Source organism: Cricetulus griseus (genome assembly GCF_003668045.3).
Source record: "Cricetulus griseus strain 17A/GY chromosome 1 unlocalized genomic scaffold, alternate assembly CriGri-PICRH-1.0 chr1_1, whole genome shotgun sequence".
In the NCBI taxonomy this organism is placed as follows: Eukaryota; Metazoa; Chordata; class Mammalia; order Rodentia; family Cricetidae; genus Cricetulus; species Cricetulus griseus.
The window spans coordinates 209,438,360-209,460,573 of record NW_023276807.1 but is presented as its reverse complement, the minus strand read 5'-3'; the positions used below and the strand labels follow the sequence as shown (position 1 = coordinate 209,460,573).

At 48.5% G+C, this 22,214-nt stretch overlaps 1 gene segment (V, D, J or C); it reads right to left on the bottom strand.

The window, feature by feature from the left end:
- Window positions 1–10,067: 10,067 nt before the first annotated feature.
- LOC103161741 overlaps window positions 10,068–22,214 on the bottom strand; it is an 842,827-nt gene continuing 830,680 nt past the window's right edge. Inside the window, 4 exon segments of the C gene segment in view lie at window positions 10,068–10,566; window positions 11,147–11,254; window positions 12,050–12,094; window positions 13,612–13,869. Of these exon segments, the coding sequence occupies window positions 11,148–11,254; window positions 12,050–12,094; window positions 13,612–13,869 (410 nt within the window).

Sequence of the window (22,214 nt, the reverse complement as noted above, 5' to 3'; positions counted from 1 at the left end):
TGTAGCTGCTTAGCAAATGACCTGGGCCATCTAAGTTCTCCAGTAGGGCTGCACTAGCATAGCCTGGAGAGCTCAGCTCCATTGCCTGGGTCACACTGGCACACTAGCATAGCCTGGGGAGCTCAGCTTCACTGCCTGGGTCACATTGGGTCAAGTCAGTCTTTGGGGGTTACAACGGTAGTCAACCTAAGTGACTTGAAGGTGCGGCCAGGTTAGGAGGGTTGCTCAGGATCTATTTGGAAAGGAAACTCCCAGGCTTTGTGTTTTAACAAGGCCCCAGGTGATTGCTGTGCACACAGAAGCTTGTGACTATGATGCTCGCACACTGTCTGGAGCAGTGATTTCCAGCCTCAGTGTAGCTTGACAAAGCTCAAGCCCCCATTCATTATCGGCTGTCTGCCTAACTAGACATACAAGATCGAGGGTAGGTCGACACAGGGTTACAAGCTCTTTAGGAATGGCTGGGTTCAGTATAACGGTAAAAACTGGTGGCGGTGCTGTGTATGGGCCATGGCTCAGGACCGCAGGGAGAAACTGACTTAAGATGACCAAGACACTCATGCACAGACATCATGTAGCTTTGCCAGGACAGCTGGATGGCTCTCAGTGTAGAGTCGATAAACAGGTATTTCAATAAGAAAAGTGTTCAGATTTCAAGAAAGCCAGTCAGCTGGGAATGAGTAATAACTTTGTCAAGGAAGACACAGCAGTCCTTAACACCCATGCAAGTTTGCATTTCCCAATGATTTAGAGCCACAAGGGACAGGTACTGAGTTCCCAAGAATCAGGTTTGTTTTTGTCCCAGGGCTTGTGATTTTCCTAAATCAGCCTTGCTGGCAGACACATGTTTGGTGTGTTTTCCCCATTTACAACAGTAGGAAGCTCTGCAGATTACCTTTGGAGTATTGAGTTCAGATCTGAAAATGCACTATAGGTTACTAATTTGAGTTTTGCTGACTCAGGTGGAAGGCAGGTGCCCAAGTCCCACTGTATGGACTGAGGGGTGGCCTGCCATTTCCTGCTGCTTTTAGCTCACAGCCCATCTGTGGTGTGATTTATTTTTCATTTCCTGTGCTCTTTCTGTAGGGCTGCAAGCCACTTCCCACGACCACCGTACACCGTCCCTAGCTCTCTACAGCGAGGGGAAACGCGGCCCTTTGCACCTTCTGCCTACACATTTCCTGTCTCCACCACATGGAAATGTCTCTTGTGTTTCCCCTCAGAGCAGTCTGCACCCTTGCTCTTTGATCACAGCCTTTAATCTGAGGCCACAAAACACTTTTGTTACAATAGTTGGAAAATACTTGGGGGGGGCCTGGGGGGGTGACAGAGCTCTGTTCCCTGGCTTGGGAGTTGCAGCAGCAAAAGCATCAGCTAGTTTCTGGCACTTGGGAGCCTTACACATTCACTGTGATCCTGGTGAGTTGTGGCTCTGGGCTCTGATGTCTAGACTACTATTTGAGTAGCCCGTGACTGTAAGGTTTCTACTGAGCTGATGCAGAGGCCAGGGAGGCGGCACTGCTCACTGGCTTGCTTCCGATAGACACTATGCTCAGCCTGCTTTCTTAGATAGCAGGACCAACCTGCCCCAGGGTGGCACCACCCACAATGGGTTGGACTTTACCTCATCAATTATTAAGAAAATGCCACATAGGCTTATCCACTGGCCAATCTGAAAGGGGGCCTTTTCTCAATTGAGGTTCTCTTCCCAAATGACTCTAGGCTGTGTCAAATTGCCATAAAAACTAGCCAGTACAAGACAATGGCTAGTGGGGCTGTGGTGGCGCACGCCTTTAATTCCAGTACTCGGGAGTCCAAGGCAGGTGGATTTCTGTGAGTTCGAGACCAGCCTGGTCTACAAGAGCAAGTTCCAGGATAGCCTCCAAAGCCACAGAGAAACCCTGTCTCAAAAAACCAAAAATAAATAAATAAATAAATACTACAGCTAATTTTTAAAAGATTAACACAGAAACGAGTTTTGCCTGGGTGTGTGTGACCCTTTTCCTTGAACAGAGACTTCAGTGAGAAAAAAATTAGAAGAAATCTTATGTCAGACCAGACAAAAATATTTTACTTGCTTAGTTTTGAATTTATAGATCTGAGTACACACAAAATTCTTTTTGGCATAATGTGGGCAGCTCAGTGTTGTGCAACGTGTTTGCATGATCTAAAATGTTGAACTGAACCTGTGTTCTGCCACATACTGTGATTTGAACCTTAGTGGGTCCTCTGTCACAAAAATTCTGTAAATAATTAGGCGCCTGGCCTGTGCTCAGTAGGCACAGGGCACTAAAGATAAGAGCCATCCTTGCTGTCTGCGGTGAGAGCCAACATGGACTCCGGGTGTATCTGGCCAGTGCCCATGCCCATCTGCTGTTTAAGTTCTACAACCCCATGAGGTTCTAGAATCCCATGGGATAGCACTCTAAGTTTTCTGAATGGGGAAATGGAGTCTTGATTTGCCAGTGCTAGGATGGGAATCATTTTTTCCTGACTCAAAGCCGTCGCGTTAGGCTTTTGGGTGAGCTAATAAATAAAGAGCATGGAGGTGGAGGTACCTCCTGTCACAGCTTCACAAACACATCTGTTCTCATGGAGATGAGTGGAGCCACCGCAGCCCTCAGTGGCATATCCAACCGTGCTCTCGGCAAGCTCTTGCTGCCAGGGGGAGGCGGGTAGACAGATTGCAGAATGGGTTTTCTCCTTCTGCCATGTAGGTTCGAAGTCAGGTCATCAGGTTTGGAGACTAGCACCCTTATGCCCTGTGGCATCTTTTTTTTTATGTTTTTTTTTATTTTTTTTTTTATTAGTTCTAGTTAGGGAACAAGCTTATTTCAAGTCCCTTCTCCCTCTGCCCTGTGGCATCTTTACAGTCCTATTTTCTGTTTGTTTTTGATTAAAAAAACAATTTAAAGTAATTTTTTATCAGTTAAATAATTGGAATTAAAATAGTACATCATTTTCTCCTTTCCCTTTTCTCCCTCCAACCCCTCCCACATGCCCCGCCCCTTGCACTCCCTGTCAAATTCATGGCCTCCGGCCTCTTTAAAAAAAAAAAAAAATATATATATATACATACATACATACATACATTGATTTCAGGACTGACCATTTAGTATTGGATAGTCAATTGGGGAGCTCTTTCCTGGGGAAGACCATCTCCTTCTCTGGGTTCCTTAGTTGCCTGTCTTTGGTTAGGGTTGGGGCCTGGGTGGTTTCTTCCCTCTCGCTATGTTAGCGTATCTGTCTCCCTCTCGCTATGTTAGCGTATCTGTCTCCCTCTCGCTATGTTAGCGTATCTGTCTCCCTCTCGCTATGTTAGCGTATCTGTCTCCCTCTCGCTATGTTAGCGTATCTGTCTCCCTCTCGCTATGTTAGCGTATCTGTCTCCCTCTCGCTATGTTAGCGTATCTGTCTCCCTCTCGCTATGTTAGCATATCTGTCTCCCTCTCGCTATGTTAGCGTATCTGTCTCCCTCTCGCTATGTTAGCGTATCTGTCTGTGTCATTCTTGTCAGGTCTTGTGTAGGCAGCCATGTTGGTGAGACTGTGGGTGCAGCTTCTCTCACATTTCTAGGAAGCAGACTACCTGTTTCTCTGCTTCTTAAAAATCTCTTTGCCCCCTTCCTCAGATGTCTATGGGTGTGTGAGAGGGCCTCTTGGCAGGAACCGGTTTTCTCCTTCCACCGGATATGTACTGGGGATCAGACTGAGGTCACCAAGGTGGGCAATAGGTGCCTTATGTACAGAGCCATCTTGCCAGCTTGTCTTTTGGTTTTTCCTTATCACTGAGCTTTTGACCCATAGGGTTGGCAAGATGACTCCGTGAGTAAAGACACCTGTGCTGTCCAGGTGACCTGCAATTGACCGCTAGATTCCATGTAAAATAGAGACCTGGCTCCACTGAAATTGTTCTCTGACCTCCACACGTGTACCATGGCACACCCTCCCCACCATGGCAACCCTTCTGTCACGAGACTAGTACAGTTTGTACTAGAGGAAAATATTGCCTCAGCAGGTGAACCCTGTCCGCCCGTGCTCATTGGAGTGTACAGGGCTCTGTGTTGGCATTCTAATCTAATCCTAAAGAGGAACCAAGTAGCCAAGTACGTGCACACAGTCACAGAAGAATCACTGGAACACAGTGCCAGGTCTGGCGGAGGTCCTACTTACACGGTGGCTACACCCAGCACTAGGACTGCATTTCTGCTGTTGGGTGGGAAGTCAGGACACCGGGCTGGACCATCATGGCCTTATGAAAGCCAACTCACATGCTTCCTAATTTGTAAAAGAGGCAGATAACACTCTGCCTGTTGTGCAGGCTTGTGGACATCAAAGGCGGTAATGTTTGCTTTGGTGTTGATGCTAGACAAGGATGCTGCCAGCTCCTGTCACCTGCGACATCACTGCAGGGAGAAGGAAGGACATCCTAGAGTCTATAAAAATAGTGTCTTGCAGCCTTCACCGACAGACAGCAGCCTCTTTTAGGCTTACCCAGTTCCTTCCTGTCCAGGCTGACCGTGAAACACACCAGTTGCTCCCGCCACCTACACCACATTCTTTGATCCACTGCACTGCCAGCCCCTCCTTACATTTGTGTGCGTTTCCTCTATCTAATGCTTTCCTTTTTTTCTTGCTTGATTATTTTAATGTGGATGTTTCAGAGAAAGAGTGGGACCAGACAGCTCCACAGTGGCTTTCAGGAAGGCTTTGAAACTGTCATGAGGTGGCCTCTGGAATGGGGGTTATGTTCCCACTCCCAAAGCAAACACACCCTGGGCTCCTCTCTCAAATGTGGGCAGCCCTTTGGGATGATGCCGGGCATCCTGGCCTGAGGAGGGACGCTGCTCAGAACCGCTGCCCGTGGGAGGTACTTTGAGACACAGTGGTGTTCAGGGCTGATACAGTGATGGGCAGCAGGGAGGCCTTGGAGTACTGTGGGGCCTCGTGGTCCTGAAATTTCTCCATCAGGACTTCCCGGAAGCCGGAAGCTGGAAGCCAGGAAGGAGTGAGTGACAAGTGCACAAGACAGTGAGAAGCTGCCGGGGTCACAGCAATGGGAGAAGTGGCCATCTGCTAAGTGGGGACCTGGTGCGCCCCAAGCATACCTGGGCATCGGCGTTTTGAAGTAGTGGCCTGCTTTTATCTCAGCATGGGTGCATCTGACCAGACACAGTCAGTCTTGCATGCAGGGTTATGGTCCATCCCTCTCTCTGCTCACTCTGACATCTCACTCGCTTTATGTCTGCCAAGGGACTTCAGTTCGCTAGGAATTAGCATACCCATTATCTCTCAGTCCCTGCAGCAACAGTGAGAAGTAGGTGGGCATGCCTTTCTGTCTCCGAGTGAATAATGAAAAATTGAGACCGAGAAAAGTTAAAAGCCTCAGGAAAGAAGGTTGGGGAAGGACAGTGAAGCTTAGAGGTCAACCCCTGCTCTGCTGACCCCTGCCTGCCAGAGGAGTGCCAGTAAGATATTAACAGAGGCCAGGAAATTACAGCCACTGATGTCTCTCTCACTCACCCACTGCCTGGACTGTGCACTCCTTGGCTTCAGGCGCTCTGTTGAGTTTAGTTTATACACACAGAAATGCAGTAAACTGAGGTTTTCCAGTTTGATGCATTTTGACAGGCCTCTATCCCAGTGTGCCCCTCATCCACATTCCAGGTCAGCAGCCCCGAATTTCAAACCCTGTGTGTTCTGTTCCCACCATTCCCTTCTCTCAAGCATGTGACACCAGCATGTGAGTGCCTGCCACGGGTTATCCCTTTGGCCTGTTCTTCAGCTTCTGTATGGTGTCACAGAGTCCCTGAAATCTGGCACGGTGTCCTGACAGGTATCCCGGGTGAAGAAAGCCTTGGTTCCTAAACTACCTAAGAGAGAATGTTGGTACAAAGTGGGAAACTGAGGCTGTGGCGTCACAGATTATGCATCCTGAAGCCATGGATTCTGGGCCAGCCAGCTTCCCATATTCCATCTGCCTGTGCCCTCCTGGCTTCCAGCAGGGTGGCTTCTCTCTGGGTTCCTCTTGTAGGTGGCTCTCATAAACCTGGGCAGGCAGTGCCCCCTGCTGCCTGAGTGCCTGACCCTGGACTCTCGCGGAGTGGCAGGATCACGCAAGTCTGGAGTCCGGTGCAGTGACTGGCACAGGGCAGGGCTTGTGAAACAGAAGTCACTTGCCATTTTATTTTCCCGTGGAAAGAGTTTTTCCTAAGCTGTGGGGATTTTCCTTATCCAGAATAGACCAAGGGAGAAGCAGCCTTTTTGGTGGAGTACTTCTGCCCCCGTGTGGGCATCTTGGGGCACTACAACAGAGTGGGACACCAAGACTAAAGGTTTTCAGGTCTCAGGTTCTGTGACTTCCATGGACCCTGAAAGACAGATGTCCACCAGGGCTACCATCACTCGACACTTAAGCCTGGAGTGGGAACGAGAGAGTATGGGGCTTCTTGCGGAACGTATCCTTTAAGGAACCAGCCTTAGCTGTGTTTGTGGGCAGATGAAGCCTTCGCATCCTGTCCTGCGCAAGGTGGGCTGGACATGGGCTTTCTCTCTTGAACTACGTATATAGAATGGTCTGATTTGAGGGAAATAGAGATCAGGGGAGGGGGATTTCTAGAGTGGAGGAACAGTGCCTCCCCAGCCGGTTGTTGGGATGGATGTTAGCACCAGGGCCTGCAAGCCCCTCCCAGTGTGCCTCTTGGCCTTCTTTTTTGCACCTGTGGTTGGGCTGCGGTGTAACGGCCCAGCCTACCTCTTCTGGGCACGTGGCCTGGAGAGATGCTATCTCTAACTCTGTATTTTTAACTCTTCTTTCCAGAGGATGTGGCTTCTGCGGGAGAGCTTCAAAGGGTGCCCTGTTTGCCCCTGTCAGCAACCATGACGTCACGGAAATGGGAGGAGGGTACTCAGCCCCAAACACCTGGAGGGAAGTGAGAAACTTTTTCCATTTCCTGTTCTACTTTTGGCGATTGAGTCAGTATCTGACCAGCTAACCATTTTAGGGTGCAGCTGTCTGTGTGGTTCTTGGAGGGGATCCCATGCCTTACGTGTGTGTGCAAAGAGGCCCGGAGCTGGCTGTGTTGCTGCTCATGTGGCCTTTACACAAGGCAGGGGCTGGTGGTCCTTCAGACTGCCTCAGTATCTGCATTAGCAATAGTCAGGGTATTACTCTCATTCACTCTGGAAGTACCCTTTGGAGAAACAGCCCTTTCTGTGTGGGCAGAGACAGCCTTCACTTCCTGTCCAGGGCAGGGTGGACTGGACACAGCCTTTCCCCCTTGTACTAAGTAAGGCCAAAGCCCTTCTTCCCACGTGTTGCTTGAGGGAAGTAGGTTTGAGGGGATTCGTGTGTGTCACAGGAAAAACTGAAGTGGACATAAAGTGACCTTTGACCCTCAATGTCAGTGGTCATGTGTAACTGGAGCTGAGACTTCTAGAAGCCTGTGTTTCCTAGTAACTGTCCTCCAGGGTTCAGTGTGCCTATGAGTGCTTGCATGGGGTGCCCTCATCAAGAGGCCACCACTCAAGTTTTCATTATTCTGATAGTTTTTGCCAGCTTACTTTATTCCTTGCAAAACTGAAGCAGTGGCTGACCTAGCCACTTCCTCTATTAATTTCACCTTTCTTCCTTCTCAAGCTCAGTTCCCTTCCCAGTGACTAATTGTGTGGACCCTCATTGGTTCATTTGTTGGTGTCTGTCGGGTGCCAGGTCCTGTCCTCTGAGGACAGACTGGTGAGTAAGGTACCCCTCCTACCCCCAGGGGCAGATACGGGTCCAGCACACTTCCCCGCCTTGATGTCACCTGGGAAGAAAGTGATGTCAGGGTTTCACATGAGATTTGGGAGTCGAACTCTGTGGTGTACCCCAACCCAAAACCAGACAAAGCAAACCTTTAAGTGTCAGGTGGCTGCCTGAGTGGTCAGAGCTGAAGCTCCATAACCCAGGCCTGTCCAGCCTCTCTTCTGTCTGCCTGAACTGTGACTCCAGTTGCTGGAATGGGGGTAGGAGGAGGTGGGGCAAATCTCTGGGGAAAGTCTCAAAACACCATCCACAGTTTTAGTCTTGGGACATTGGGGGTCCATTTTTCTACCACCCGAGATGGTCTGTATAAAGCCCTTGAAGGAGCAGGGCGTTTGTCTAGACTCTAGACTCTAGAGGCATCCATTTTACAGCTGGCCCTGGCAAGATGTTGGCTGTGGATGGGTGCCTTCCCTCTGTGAGTTCCTTCAGGCTGGTCAAGATGCAGTGGCAGCTTTGGGACCATTGTATCTTTGTTATGTCTTCAGGGTTCCTCAGTAGCCCCTTCCTTCTAGACTAAGCAGTGGTTGGCCTAGAACCAGCCATGAAGGAGTCTCTGCCTGCTCACAGCACATGTGCAGCCCCTGTGGAGACAGCCCCAGCTGTGGGGGATTGTCTTGTTCTATTTGGATGGACATTTCTCTGGGGGTGAAGTTGACCTTGGTCTCCTGATGGCCTCCTGCCTGCCTGGGCCTTGTTGTAGCCTAGCTTGGGTTGGGCCTGGAAGGAGGAAGCCTTACTCCCAGGGATATGAGTGGATATCTTCAGCCCCCTGACACATCCCTTCACTATGGTCCTCAGGTAACCGTAGGGTTCTAGTGACTTCTGGATGTTGCTTGTCTGGTGGCACTGGGCTAGTATGGTCCAACAGAGGCCTGGGTCCCTTTCAAGTCTAGGAGACTCCTATATTTGGCTCCTATATTGCCTTCTAGGGTTCTTACTCAGCCAAACGCTCACAAGATTCCCTCCGGCTTCTGCATAACTATAGCCAGTTTTCAGGAGCACGCCTACTTCCCCAACCACCCACACTTTCTTTGCCTGGATCTTTTCTTTTTTCTTTTTTCTTTTTTTTTGTAGAACAAAGTGAATTACCACTTTAGGAGGGGAAAAAAAAGACAAACTAATTTGCCCTAAGATTTTTATGGTTGATAAAGTCTTGCTCTCCTAACCTTCCCAGGGGCATTTTCATTTAACACAGGGAAGAGAATGGTTTAATTAAAAGAAATTCCCAGTGGTAGTTCCCTGGCATGGTGTCAGACAGATGGGGAGGGGCTTGGGGAAGAGGCCTCGGAGCCCCTCCTCCCATGCATGAGAGTGGCCCTGTCATGGTGGTGTCCCCTGAGCCTTTAGTAATCTTAAAGGCTTCTGTGTAAGCTAGAGATGAGGCAGTTTAGAAATAATGACATTCTGTGGTTGCTCTGGGAATGGCTTTCTGCTGTAGGTGGCCTCCAGTCCCACCTGACACTTTATGGTTGGTGACTCTGAAGCTCCCAGCAGGGAGGGGGCATGTCCTAGACCACCCGTTAAAGCTGGCAGCCCCATCTCCATGAGAAGAAGCAGACCTGGCTAACGGCTGGGAGGATTTGAATACTTCTGGCTAGCATGGTCATAGACACACCCGTGAAGCATGGAAGGACTGGGCTGTGGTGGTGGTGGTGGTGTGGGGGGCAGTCCTGGGAATTTGTGAGTCCTTTTTGGTCTTGAACAGGCAGCTGTTCATTGGTCTCTGGAGTGTGTTCCTATCAGAATTCCTGCCCTTGGGGAAGACTGGCAGCGGAGGCTTGGCAGAGAGCCTTGAGCTCTGAGGCCCCAGGGACTTTCACTTATGCTCGGGGCAAGAGTTTAGGACATCTACTCCCCTTGACCAAGCCCCAGCCATAAATTTGTAGGGTACAACACAGTTTCAGTGATAAGCCAATCTGAGCATGTAAGCAAAAAGAACGAGTCCCTGGAGGGCAGGATCCAGTGGGTGACAATGTTGGGGATACTTGTCATTCTTGTCTGGTAAATTTCAACTACAGATCAGGACACCCCTCCCCCATGTTGTCGGCCTGCTCCGAGTGGCCTGAGGCGTGGTATGAGCTGGGATGAACACTTATAAAAGGACCTTCCTGGCCCTTGGCCCAGCTTGCTTAGTGGGAATTTTTAAGAGTTCATTCGGAGATGAGATTGGGCAGCGTGATAGGCATAGACCCGTTTCTCTCTGCTGAGCTGGCGATAAGCAGTGTGAAAATGCCCCCACCAAACCCAGTCACATAGGATCACAGTTTCTGTTCTTCTGAGTCATCTTTAATGAAACCATGGACAGCATAACTATATACAATGGGGCTCAGATACACACAGTAGCAGGGAGGGGCTAGACGATGAGATAATTTTTTCTACATCTTGAGGAAAGAGTAAACAAAACTAAAACCAAAACCTGTTCTTTACAACATTCTCCAGGAGCTGCAGTCCAAGAGATTCTACTGGGGATCTGCCACAGCGGATGGGGGTGGGCGGGGGGTGGGGGTGGTGGTGGTGGGCGGGGGTCTTCATATCCAGAAGAAGTCGCAGCCCCTGTCTTCCTGTGAATGGCCAGCAGCAGTAAGGGAGTGGACTGGGTGCAGTGGCACTTAGCAGCTCTTCAGCAATCTCCATCACAAATTCAGGAGATCCAGTTGGCGGGATTTTTATGAGGTGGGAGGGCTCCTTTTTGCTTGAAGAGGGAGAGGAGGGGTGATGAAGAGGAAGGAGCTTGGGAGTTCAGCCTCTTTCAGTCTTGCCAACCTGGAGTGAGGAAGAGCAGAGGTCAGGACTCAGGGATGCCCTGGGGATGGCTTTGTTTGGGGCTGTGCAAGGTGACTGGGGACCTTGTCAGGATGGAAGCATGATGACTCTAGCCAGGCTTAGGGATAGCGAATATAGTGTCTTCAAGCATCATGCTGAGAGCTTGCTGGGAGAAAGGACACGAGGAAAGGGGTTTCCACACTGACAGGCAGGGACAAAAGCACGTGATAAATAGGCATCGGAGTCAGAATTTTTCTCCTCCTTTACTCATTGCCTGAGTGCCCTTGATGTGACCTGGCTTCACTTTCTTCATTTCTAAATAAGGGTAATCAGAGCTGTTCCTCGTGTATCTTAGGAGGGGTGTGGCTCAGCTGAGGGTGCTGAAGGGCCTGTGTTCTGTGAAACACATTCGGGTCACTGGTGTCACAGCAGCTTGTAACAGAAGAGATAGAAAAGATCTGAGGGTCCAGTCTTAGGATTTAAAGGCAAATTCCTATTGGGGGAGGATTTGCTCTCAGGGATGGGTCTTTCCCCGAACCCCCTACCCCTAACCCTTCTCCAAGCTTTGATGCCTCCTCACCTCAGCTGGACCACAGTCGAAGCGTCATGAGCAGGTTAAATCCGGCCACTTTCAGGAGGAGGATCCGGAGTCCCATCACTGACAGGTTTTGAAAGTTTAGGTTCATATCTGTGAAACCAAGAGGCCATAGCCGTTAAGGGTGTGCACACGAGAGGTCTGTACAGCAAGGTGCTGTGGACTTTCCCAAGAACTGGGTAGGCTGGGTGTGGGTGACTTCAACTCCTGGATCCATTTCTTTAAGCTTTTGCATACATCCCAGGGCAAAAGCATTTGTGTATTCCTCCAGGGCAAGAACATTGTCTTTTAAGAGAAAAACCACCAGAAGGACTTAGGCCATATAATACTCTGAGGGCCTGTAGGCTTTGGGATGGGGTTGGGGTAGATGTTTAGAGCATGTGTCACAACCCTGTGGGCCTGGGCCCCTCAGTGAAACCATAGGAGTGATGACTCAGTAATGTGGGGGCACTGAGACTAGACAAGCCTGAGGCTATATGAGTTCTACTGCCTTTCTAGAAAGGTTTTTTCCAAGATGTAGAAGGTCAGTGTCCTCAGAGTGACATGGTTAGTTCAGGGCTGCTCTGAAGGGACTCACAAGCTTCACGGCTGGACAGCGAGCAGCTTTCTTTGGCTAGCCTTACAGAGGAACTACTAAGAGACACAGAGGCCTGGGAGTAGCTCAGTGTCCTGTGAAACTGAAGACACACCTTGCCAAGGACTTAGAATGGAAAATGAAGTTAGTCATGCTGGAGGGATTCAAGACAGACCCTGGGCAGCTGGGAGCAGTTTTGGAAGTGCTGTTCCTATCCCCAGACCCACTTCCTTCTCCTCCCCTAAGCACTAAAGGTTATTATGTACTCATTGCTTCCCCAGCATCATGCAAAATGGGGCAGGTCCTTCTCTTACCTGTTTCAAAGCTTTTCTCTATCAACTTGGCATTGCAGGGAACGTCTAAAAGGAAAAATAAAGAAATCATCTTAGCGTCTAAAGCATGCTGATTCTTCTGTGATCCTTTGGGAGAGAACTGGGAGACATATTGCCCAGGGGCACCTAATGGCACAAAGGTCCCAATAGGACCAATACCCCGACTTCTGGGCACCCTTTCATTCTTTCAACAAATACTGGCTATGCAGGGGGGCTGCTGCATGCCATGACCACAAAGTCAAGATAGCCAGTTCCTGGACTTGGGCAGGTTTCAGTGCAGAGACCAATAAAGGCTTGGAGACATATTCACAGTGTCTAGAGCTCTATATTTTCATGTATTGCAGAAAGTTCTGATGCCCAATTCTTTTCCTTTGTTGTCTCTTACTTAGTACCCAATCCCACTACTCAGAGGCCTTCCTTGATGCCCCATGGCCTTTCATCTCTGTATGGTTCCATCCTTGAAGCCCAAGTGGTGTTGGCCACTGGAGTCCCTACCACCACCTGGTAGAGCCTCCATCATCTCTCTCCTGTATTCTCTGTCTTCTGCTGGACCTACTATCTACCCTCCACTCAGCAATCAGCCTTTTATTTTATTTCGTTGTTGGAGACAGGGTCCCAGATAGTCCAGGCTGGCCTTGAGCTTGCTGTGTAGGTGAGGATAGCTTTGAACTTCTGACCTTCTTGCCTTACATCTTTCAATTCATTCCCTGCAGCTTTCCCTTGTTCTCAGCATTCTCTTTCCTTGGACTTTGACAGGGTCTTTTCTGGCCTAGGCCTGGCTGGTCCCTCTCTTTCTTTCTTTCTTTCTTTCTTTCTTTCTTTCTTTCTTTCTTTCTTTCTTTCCTTTTTTTTTTTTTCGAGACAGGGTTTCTCTGTAGCTTTGGAGCCTATCCTGGCACTCACTCTGTAGACCAGGCTGGCCTCGAACTCACAGAGATCCGCCTGCCTCTGCCTCCCGAGTGCTGGGATTAAAGGTGTGCACCCCAATGGCCGGCTTGGTCCCTCCTTTTCTAGTGGTAGTGTGATAGCATTTCCTCAGAGCACTTCTCTGAGGTGGTTCTTCCCTCAACTGTAACTTAATGCATATATTAATCACAGTCCAACGTAATTGACATGTCCCTCCACTGAGAGTTGGCCTTTCTTCATTAGAATGGTGTTCCCTAGGGGCAGCCCCCTCATCTGACTTCTCATGTCACTGCAGCATCTGAGACTGTACCCACACGCTGAAACCAGGCAGCTAGGGAGTAGGGAGGGAGCATGGAAACTGTGCCTGGGAGAACAGAAAGGGCAAGTGGCTCCAACAAAGACCGGAAGGTGTGTGAGCTCAAAACAGTGAGACCACTGCTGGGCCAATGTCCTGTATCATGTTCTCTTGTTGGCTTTAGGGTCAGGGCATTTGTGGCCTGCTAGGACAGGATACTAATCAAACAGGATGTGGATTTTGCTGACAACTGATGAGTACATGACCTAAAGAAGCTTTTAGACGCCATAGACTTGAGCTGGGCCTCTTCTGAAGTAAGGGCACAGCTTTGGGCAACACTCACCTGAGAGGGAGTAGGAGGTGTTCTCTTGGAAAGTGTCTTTGCAGTTGAAACTACTTTGGCTGCTCCAGGCAATGACCGCATTGCTCTTGGAATCCATAGACCTCATTTCCAGCACAGTTTTGTCGGAGACGAACACGTCGGGTGTCACTTTCTTTGACACATTGACTTGAGAACTGAAGTCGGTGAACAGGCAGACGCTACTATTCTTGTTCTTAGTGTCTTTCAGCTGGTACACAGCTGGCTTTGGGTTCTGGATGTCTGTGGGCCAAGAGGACTGAGGTTAGAAGATGCTCTTTTTTACCTTTTGTGTCCTAACCTAGGCCAGAACTCAGATGCCAGTGACAGGCAAGAGCAGAGCTCTCTGGGTCAGCTGGTACTGCTCTCAGGCTTTACGCCGGAAGTGAGGTCTTAGAAACCAGCTGTTCGTGATGGTCTCCGGCTTAGGGACAGGCACAAGTCATGAGTCCTGGCCAAGATCTTAAGTTCTCTGCTGTTGCTCTCCATGAGGTCTGGAAAACCATAAAGGTGGGGCCACCAAACCATCTTGCCATTCTTTGACTTAATGACATCTTCAAAACCTCAGTAAGTCTAGTCAACGATTTTGCTCTGGCAGGACGAAAACAAGCGTAGGAAAAGGGGCCCAGAGGACCAAGCTGTCCCTCTAGAGGGCTCACCCCCAAAGTAGGCTGGATACTGATGGGAAATGCAGGCCTGTGATATTTAGACATTAACTTGGAAAATCTATCATATCACCAGGAGATTTCTCTCTTTGGTAAATGCTTTGAGTAACAAACCAAAACCACCCACATCCAAGCCTTGGCCACTGACAGCCTTGGTTAGATCACCAGGCGGCTGAAGGCTCAGAACTTTTACCGATACAATGGACGAGTTGCTTCTCCCACCTTTCCAACTAGGCAGTGCTGAGAAATGACTATTTCTCCAAACCAAATGAACCAAATCAAGCACACAGCACTGCCAGGGTTTCACCATGAAAACATACTACTGAGCAAAACAATCACTGTCCATTCCAGGAAGCGGGGGCTGCCGGAAGCCCTTCCTCAGGGCTGAGTCTTCACTTCTTCTGAAGCTCCTTGTGTTTAATGTGACTCTTACTGACTAGTTTCCCCACCCTTCCACTGTCAGAAGAAGAAGCAGAGGCGGGCCCGGAGGATTTAACACAACAGCCCACCTAGGGAGTTTCCAGCAGGGCTGGGACCTGAACTTCCTGGCCTGTGCTCCTCACTCCCAAGGCTCTTCACTATGCATGGAAGTTTAGGCCTGGGTGATGCTCTCTTCTCACTGAGACAACTAGAGTGGCCTTGGCAATGCAGACTTCCAGCTGGATCATGAACCAAAGAAATCAGGGCCTGGCATAGCTCTAGGATGCTGAGTCAAGACAGCGCCGTGGGGCCCATGCACAGCTGGGTGGGCGCCTTGGTCAGACACGGAGCTTTAGCCCCTTTCAGACAAGCAGATAAGGTGGCCGCACAGGAGCTTCCTAGTTTTTAGCACCTTTCATTTCCAGCCCCACAGATATCTGCTGCCACCTTACCTTTCCCCCTGAAAACCAGAAACAAATCACCTTTAATTGGAGGTCTTTGGGTTTCTGTCTCCCAGAGCCCTGTGGTGAGAGACGTCCTATTCCTACCTCATAAGAGAAACACATTTTACCACTGAATGGCATCGGAGGTCACTTTAGCAGGACTGGATCAATTTTTCAACTACAAGTTCAGCTGTTCTAGATCCTAACCTGTCATCACAATTCAAAACGAACACATAAGGCCATGTCTGAACGTATTAGCACTGTAGGTCCCCGGGGATATTGCAGTGATGGAAATACCCTGTCGTTAGGCACTGGGAACTCACAAATGAGAGTTACAGAGAAACCCATGGTTGCCGTCCTAGGATTCCCTGGCCACCCGTGGAAAGAATTGATCCCTCACATTTCACAGAAGACTGGTTTCTCACTTCTTGTGGCTGGCCCTGGTCCCAATTTCTGTATTCTCTGGAAGGTTCTAGTATTCTTCCCTTCCTTCCTTCCTTCCTTCCTTCCTTCCTTCCTTCCTTCCTTCCTTCCTTCCTTCCTTCCTTCCTTCCTTCCTCTTCTCCCTCCCTCCCTCCCTCTCCCCTTTCTTCTTTTCTTCAAGGCAAGGTTTCTCTGCATAGCCCTGGCTGTCTTGGAACTTGCTCTGTAGACCAGGCTGGCCTTGAACTCAGAGACTCACCTGCCTCTGCCTCCTGAGAGCTGGGATTAAAAGGATGGGCCACCACCACCTGGTTAATAGCTCCTTTCTGTTTTGTTCTCTTAGTCCATTTTTATTATCAAATTTGCCTACACAGGCCAAAAGGCCTGTGCCTTGTTTATCCCAAGATCAGATCTTCTTTCTTGTTACCCTCTGCCGGAATTCTGCCTCCCTCCTCTCTCCTACCCCTACAGATGGCATCAATCTGTCAAGGCTCAACAAATCTTTTCTAGCACAGAAACAGCCTCTGTCTAGGGCACCTTCTACCAGGACTTTAACCCATCTGAATCTGTTTATCTACACCAACAGTTGTGGACACTAAAATAGTTTGTAGGTTGCTAAATGGATAATAGTTCTGAAGCTTTGGCGGTTTTTATGCTGTTTGGGGACAGGTCAAACATCTATCTTAGGCTTTCTTATTCTCAGCCTAACATTATCGAGAATGATAGCTACTTAGAAGGCATTTAAAAGTGTCCATTGGATGATTAAAGTCATTTTTTAATGAGTTTGACCTAGAGAAACACAGATATTTAAGATTGATAGTGATGCCTTCCCCTCTTGCAGACCTCTGTAAAACAATTAGTACAATACCCCCAGTAAGCCTCACCCTGCCATAGGAACAATGGCCATCTCCAGGGAAAGGATTAATGACACTGGTCTACAGGGTTGCAAATGGTGCCACTTGGGATGACTCACCAGAGATGACCGCCACTTGGGTCCCTTTCCCGAAAGTTAATTTCCCACCTACTCCTCCAGTATTCACACTGCAGGTGACACCTTTACAAAAGCTCAGGAGACCTACCCTGAAGATGCTTTTCCCTCAGGGTGGAGAGTCATAGTCTTTTTTTTCTTTTTCTTTTTCTTTTTTTTTTTTTTCCGAGCAGGGTTTGTCTGTGTAGCTTTGGAGTCTGTCCCAGAACTCACTCTGTAGACCAGGCTGGCCTTGAACTCACAGAGACCCACCCGCCTCTGCCTCCCGAGCACTGGGATTAAAGGCGTGTGCTGTGGCCACCACCACCTGGCTGAGAATCATATTCTTAAGACTTAGCTCTTTCCTCCTGTCCAGTTCTAACTGTGGTGCCCTGAAATGAAGTGAGTTTATGTGATTTCAATGAATTAAGTAGAATTCATGAGATCGGAACTCCCTGCTCAGAATGGCAGTACCTTAGAGCCTCTAGTTGAAGGACCTAGATTATCACTGGCCTCGTGACTGTCAAGGGTCAATGCAAGGATGATGTTTCCTCAGTACTTAGTGATGGGTGGGATGGGTTCTTTCTAGAACCATTTAAGGTCGGGCGGTGGTGGTACATGGCTTTAGTCCCAGCACTCGGGAGGCAGAGGCAGGAGGACCTCTGTGAGTTTAAGACCAGCCTGGTCTATAGAGCGAGATCCAGAACAACCTCCAAAGCTACACAGAGAAACCCTGTCTCAAAAAACAAAAACAAATAAACAAAACAAATAGAACCATTTAAGATCCCACAGAAGAAAATACCTGGACTCAAGCCAGTGTCTTGTACATCGAGGAAGAGAAAGTACTTGTGTGTTCTATACTTGCCTCATTCTCTGTACATGACGGATTGCTTAATTTGGTCCCTGCTCCAAAGATTAGTCTGGGGCTAGAGCTGAATCCCCACTCAGGTAAGGTCTCTGCAGAATCCTTTCTGATGATACCACTCTGCTGGAGCCCACTGGGGTCTCAGGACAGTACCCTAAACTGTCATCAAGTTCTTGTTTTCTTACAACTTCTATTTACCAAGGAAGCTGTTGCCCTCTCTTTTTTATAATAATGTAAACTGTAGAATGGCAAGGCCATGAGACTATGCCAAGGATGTATGCATTAGACACTCTCAGTGAAGGATTTCTTGTTGTGTGCAGGCAACATCTCACCTTATGTTGTGGTGCTATCAGCTTGTTGCTGAAAGTGGAAACAGTGTTAAATATGGCTCGTGAAGGTGGGGCCTGTCACCCAGGCCGGTCATCCTCCTTGTCCATCTCTGTCTCTACCCATATTATAACACAGAGCACACTGGCCATTCACAGGGCTCAGTCATTTTTACCCTTGGGCTCAACTCAGTTCTGGGAAAAGTCTCTGTGAACTGGTGTCCCATTACCACATTCATTAGCTAACCCACGAGTTTAACTACCTGCTGCAATAAAAGAGAATTTGTGTTCGCCATTAACTCATCTCTTCTTCCCCAAGGGCACTTAGCTAATTTCCTGAATGTTCAGGTTATCTGGTGCTGATCTTATCAGCTTCACATGGAAGCACCGAGTATCTGCAACTCTTTTAATTTTTCCCCTATAAATTATTCTGTTCAGATTTTCATTTATTCAGTTGCTCTTGGCACCTCTCTGACTTCAGTATGAGAACTGGGAACACTTTAGGCGACCATAAGAGCCTGTGGAAATAAGAAATGATGCTTCACACACCCCCGGTTTGCTAGAGAAGACACTAACAAGTCATCAGGTCTTCTCGGTCATTGGCATGATCGTACTCACATGGGCGTACAGCCAGTCTGGTCCCTGATCCAAAGGCCAGCGTATTGAAGCCACCATACAATACACAGTAAAAGCATGCTTTACAAGAACTCTAACCTGGGCTGGATGCAGTACTTGCCTCCTGCCTCAGTTTACCAATCTCTCTCAAGTCAGCCTTCCTTTGATGAAAAAGAAATCTCACCACTGATAATTTTCCTTAGGAATATAGTCCCATAAACCTTCCTGTCACCACCCTGGAGCCAGTGGGGGCTTTCCTGAAAGGTAGGTACCCACTCTGGCTTCTGCAATGTAACTAAAGATGTAAGAGGCAGCTTTGAAGGATGTGAAGATCCATGGATTAATTGTAAATGATTTTTAAAGCACACATTGTTTTCTTTTCTGACAGGGTCAGCTCTGTAGCTGGCCTTGAGCTCATGATCATCCTGCCTCAACTTCTTGAGTGCTAGGACTATGGATATGCATGCGCCACCATGCCTGGTATGAAATGAATCTTGAGGGAAGATTGCACTGGCAACACATGGCAAACATTGGCACGGCTTAGTGACAGGATGGGGTGGAGAAGGGCCTCCCTTAAGAAGATGGTGTCTTTATTCGAGGGTACCCACAGACTACAGCCATCAAAGCGTATCCACAAGAACACAGGAAGGAGTGCTGCCTCTTACTGGGGATTGCCATGATAAGGACTGATGCCATATGGGGTACAGACCCTAAAGTCTGAGAACAGCGAGGACGCCGCAGAGCCTCAGTCCTTCTGAATTTGTGTGAAAAAGGAATCCGAAGCCCAGAAAGTATGGGAAGTGTGTAATGCATTCCAGTCCTAAAGACTGACAATGCACTCTCGAATTTTAAAGTCTGATAAATCTTACGATAAAGTAAGCCAGTGCTTCTCAAGCTTACTATGTGAGGTTAATGTTACTATTTATTAATATCTCATGTGTGTGTGCGTGTATGTTTATTTCAGTCTTCGGGTGTGCCTTCCTTCTCTAGCTGAAGACATTAAGATTCCATTCTCAATGCCAGTCTAATTTTCACCGTTAGGCTCTCTCTGCTCTGAATCGGCTTGTTCTCCTATTCATTCCTGCGGCCACAATTAGGGGCCTTGCTGGTGCTGATTGTTTCTCTCTAATCATTATGAAACAGCTTCATTTCCTTCCCACAATTGCACCTAGGCATCTGAGCTGCATTGGCTTCTGCCCCCTCCAGCAGTCCCAGACTCAGGGATCTGCACACACAGACAGGATGGTATCTTCCCAATAGGTTTACCTGCCAGGGACAATGTCAGCTTGGAAGCCTTTTCCAAACATACATTCTTGAGTTTCCTTCCACAATTTCCTGCACACCTGGGAGCTGTGAATTTCAAAGAAGATTCTGGCCCCAATGGGAACATTTCCTCAGCCAACCTCTTTTCCCGGTGGGCCCTCAGATGGATGGACACACAGACATCACGTCTTTACCATCACATCTTCCTTTTCTGCTAAAACCCGTTTGTTGTGCCCTCATTACAGACATTTTTATCCTTTTGCCACTAGACCCTGGTTCTTCAGAAATATGGTGAGCTTTCTAATCAAGGTTAACTGACCCTTGGCAGGGCAGAGGCCCTTGATGAAGCACAAAGGCAAACAGACACACAACGAGGTCAGGCACTTACTTGGATAAACTTGGAGTCTTGTTCCACTCCCCCAAATGAGCTGGCCCACTACCTGTGCCCCCACCCTGGTACAGCACAGTACAAATACCTGCCCTGTGCCCTGGCAGTTGCCAGTGACCACTCAGAGCCTTTTAGGGAACAAAGCTTTTATGTAGACCACTTCATGATTTTAATATTAATTCTGCTTTCTTTGTAGGTTAACACCAATGGTCCTAATGTTTCTGTTTTCTTCTCTTATGTACCTGCATCTTGCTAATACAAGCATGACTCTACGTATGCCTCCAGAAATGCTGAGTCACTATGCCAAGGCTACTATGGTCAGAGGGTTAGGATGTACAAATGTTGGACCAAACTTCCTCACCTGAGGAAAAATTTATACCCAGGTGGCTTTTGAGGTGTGGGGTCTTCCTTCACATAGTACAAGTGGGATGGTGGCAGCTGGGCAGTGGTATGATTAATAAATAATAAATCCTGATTTCACTCAACCTTAGTTTTGTTTTTCTGAGTGGTGTGATCTTTGGCAACTTTCTTACTCCAAGTCTTTGTTTCCTTACCCATAAAATGTGCCTAATATCAATTATCTGTCATTAGGATGGATGAGTGTACTGGTCTGAGGAGGACATAGCCCAGTCGCTGGCATGCCAGGCATGTTGTAAGCAGTCGCTATTAATATTATTATAACTCCCATCATGCTTTACATGGAGAAAGAGATGAGGCTTCTTGTAACCAAAGGAGACCCATTTTTGTCCAGAATTCCCTAGCATCCTGGCTGGGAATCTGTGTTCTAGGAGAAAAGATGTCATTGACTGAACAGGAGATGGTGAGTGTCTGAGACACAGAGGGAGCAGGAGGGTGGACTCTGTGCTTGCCTAGAAGAAAAGGTCTTGAGAAGCCTGACAAGAGTAAAATCTCTTCTCTAAATTTGGAGATTTGCTCTTTGAAGCAGAGCCCTTATCCACTATTCAGCACAGCCGCTTTAGACCTCACACCCCGAACCCCAGCACGACAGTCACTCCTATTTGGCAAAGGACTCTGTATTGAGGGTAGGCCACTCCACCCTCTCCCTGTAGGACGTTCTTCCCTGACTCAATCTGTTCACAATGATTCCCCAAGGGTCACTCCTGCAGTACTCACAGGGATGAACAATGAGGCTGGTCCCTCTCCCAAACGTAAGTCGGTAGTTTCCTCCTGAGGTACACAGTGAGGGAAGCCTTTGATGAAACCTGTCTCCTGGGACTTCCCTCTGCTACCAGTCCTGTTGTGTTGGGACAGCAATCCAGGAAAACACTGGCTACACTCCTATGTTTGTCAGAGAGCCCTGAATCCTGGTGCCTAATTGGATGGATGGGTACCAAGGATGGGTGCTGGAGACTTCCTCACCCCCCAATCTAGTCACCCTGAGAGCCTACCATTCCCTTGTCAGCATAGAAGGAATGCCCTAATACCACCACCACCAACCACCTTGTCTGTGGGGAGACAGTCTGGTCTGATTCCATTTCTATTTTTCCAGATGCAAGGGGCTTCTGAAAGTGCTCTGAGACTGGGGACACCAGGGAACTTTAGACAGCTTTTGCTGAAGCACCCTTAAACTTCAGTCAGGGCTGTCTTCCCTCTGTTCCAGTTTTCTTTCCCATACTCTGATGTTTTCTATTCCCAGCCTCCTGCAAAAGCCCTGTCTGAGCAAGGCTCCAGGCAAGATCAAGGCCCTTCCTGTGACTTGGGCTTTTATCCCATCCTCTTTTCAGCCTGCAGATAGGAACCCAAGGCCATCTAATTTTATTTATTTCCAGTGGCCCTGATTCAGGCAGGCCCCTGGTTCTGTGAAATCCTAGGTCAGCAGAGAAGATAGTTGCAACTATTGAAAGACACAAGGAAACAGAGCTCATGTTGCCTACTTCAGAGACGGGAATGCTCCCAGAAGTCACAGCCTAGGCTGCAGTCTGAAGCTGAGGAGGGTACTTCAGCCATCTTTGACCCTTACAGCTGCTGGCTCCCTGCTGATCTCCTACTGTGCTTGAGAGTTGTCAGTGAAGAGCTATGGGGCTTCCACTAAGATCCCTGCGGGTCCTTATTTCTCTGTTCATTTTGAAACCAAGCCTCAAGGAATGGTGGGGAAGGCTTTATGGAAAAAAAAAGGAGCTGCTGACAGAGAGGGTAGGAGAAAGCAGGGCTAGCTGAAGCTTAGGGCCACCCGAGAGCCTTGTTTGAGCAAT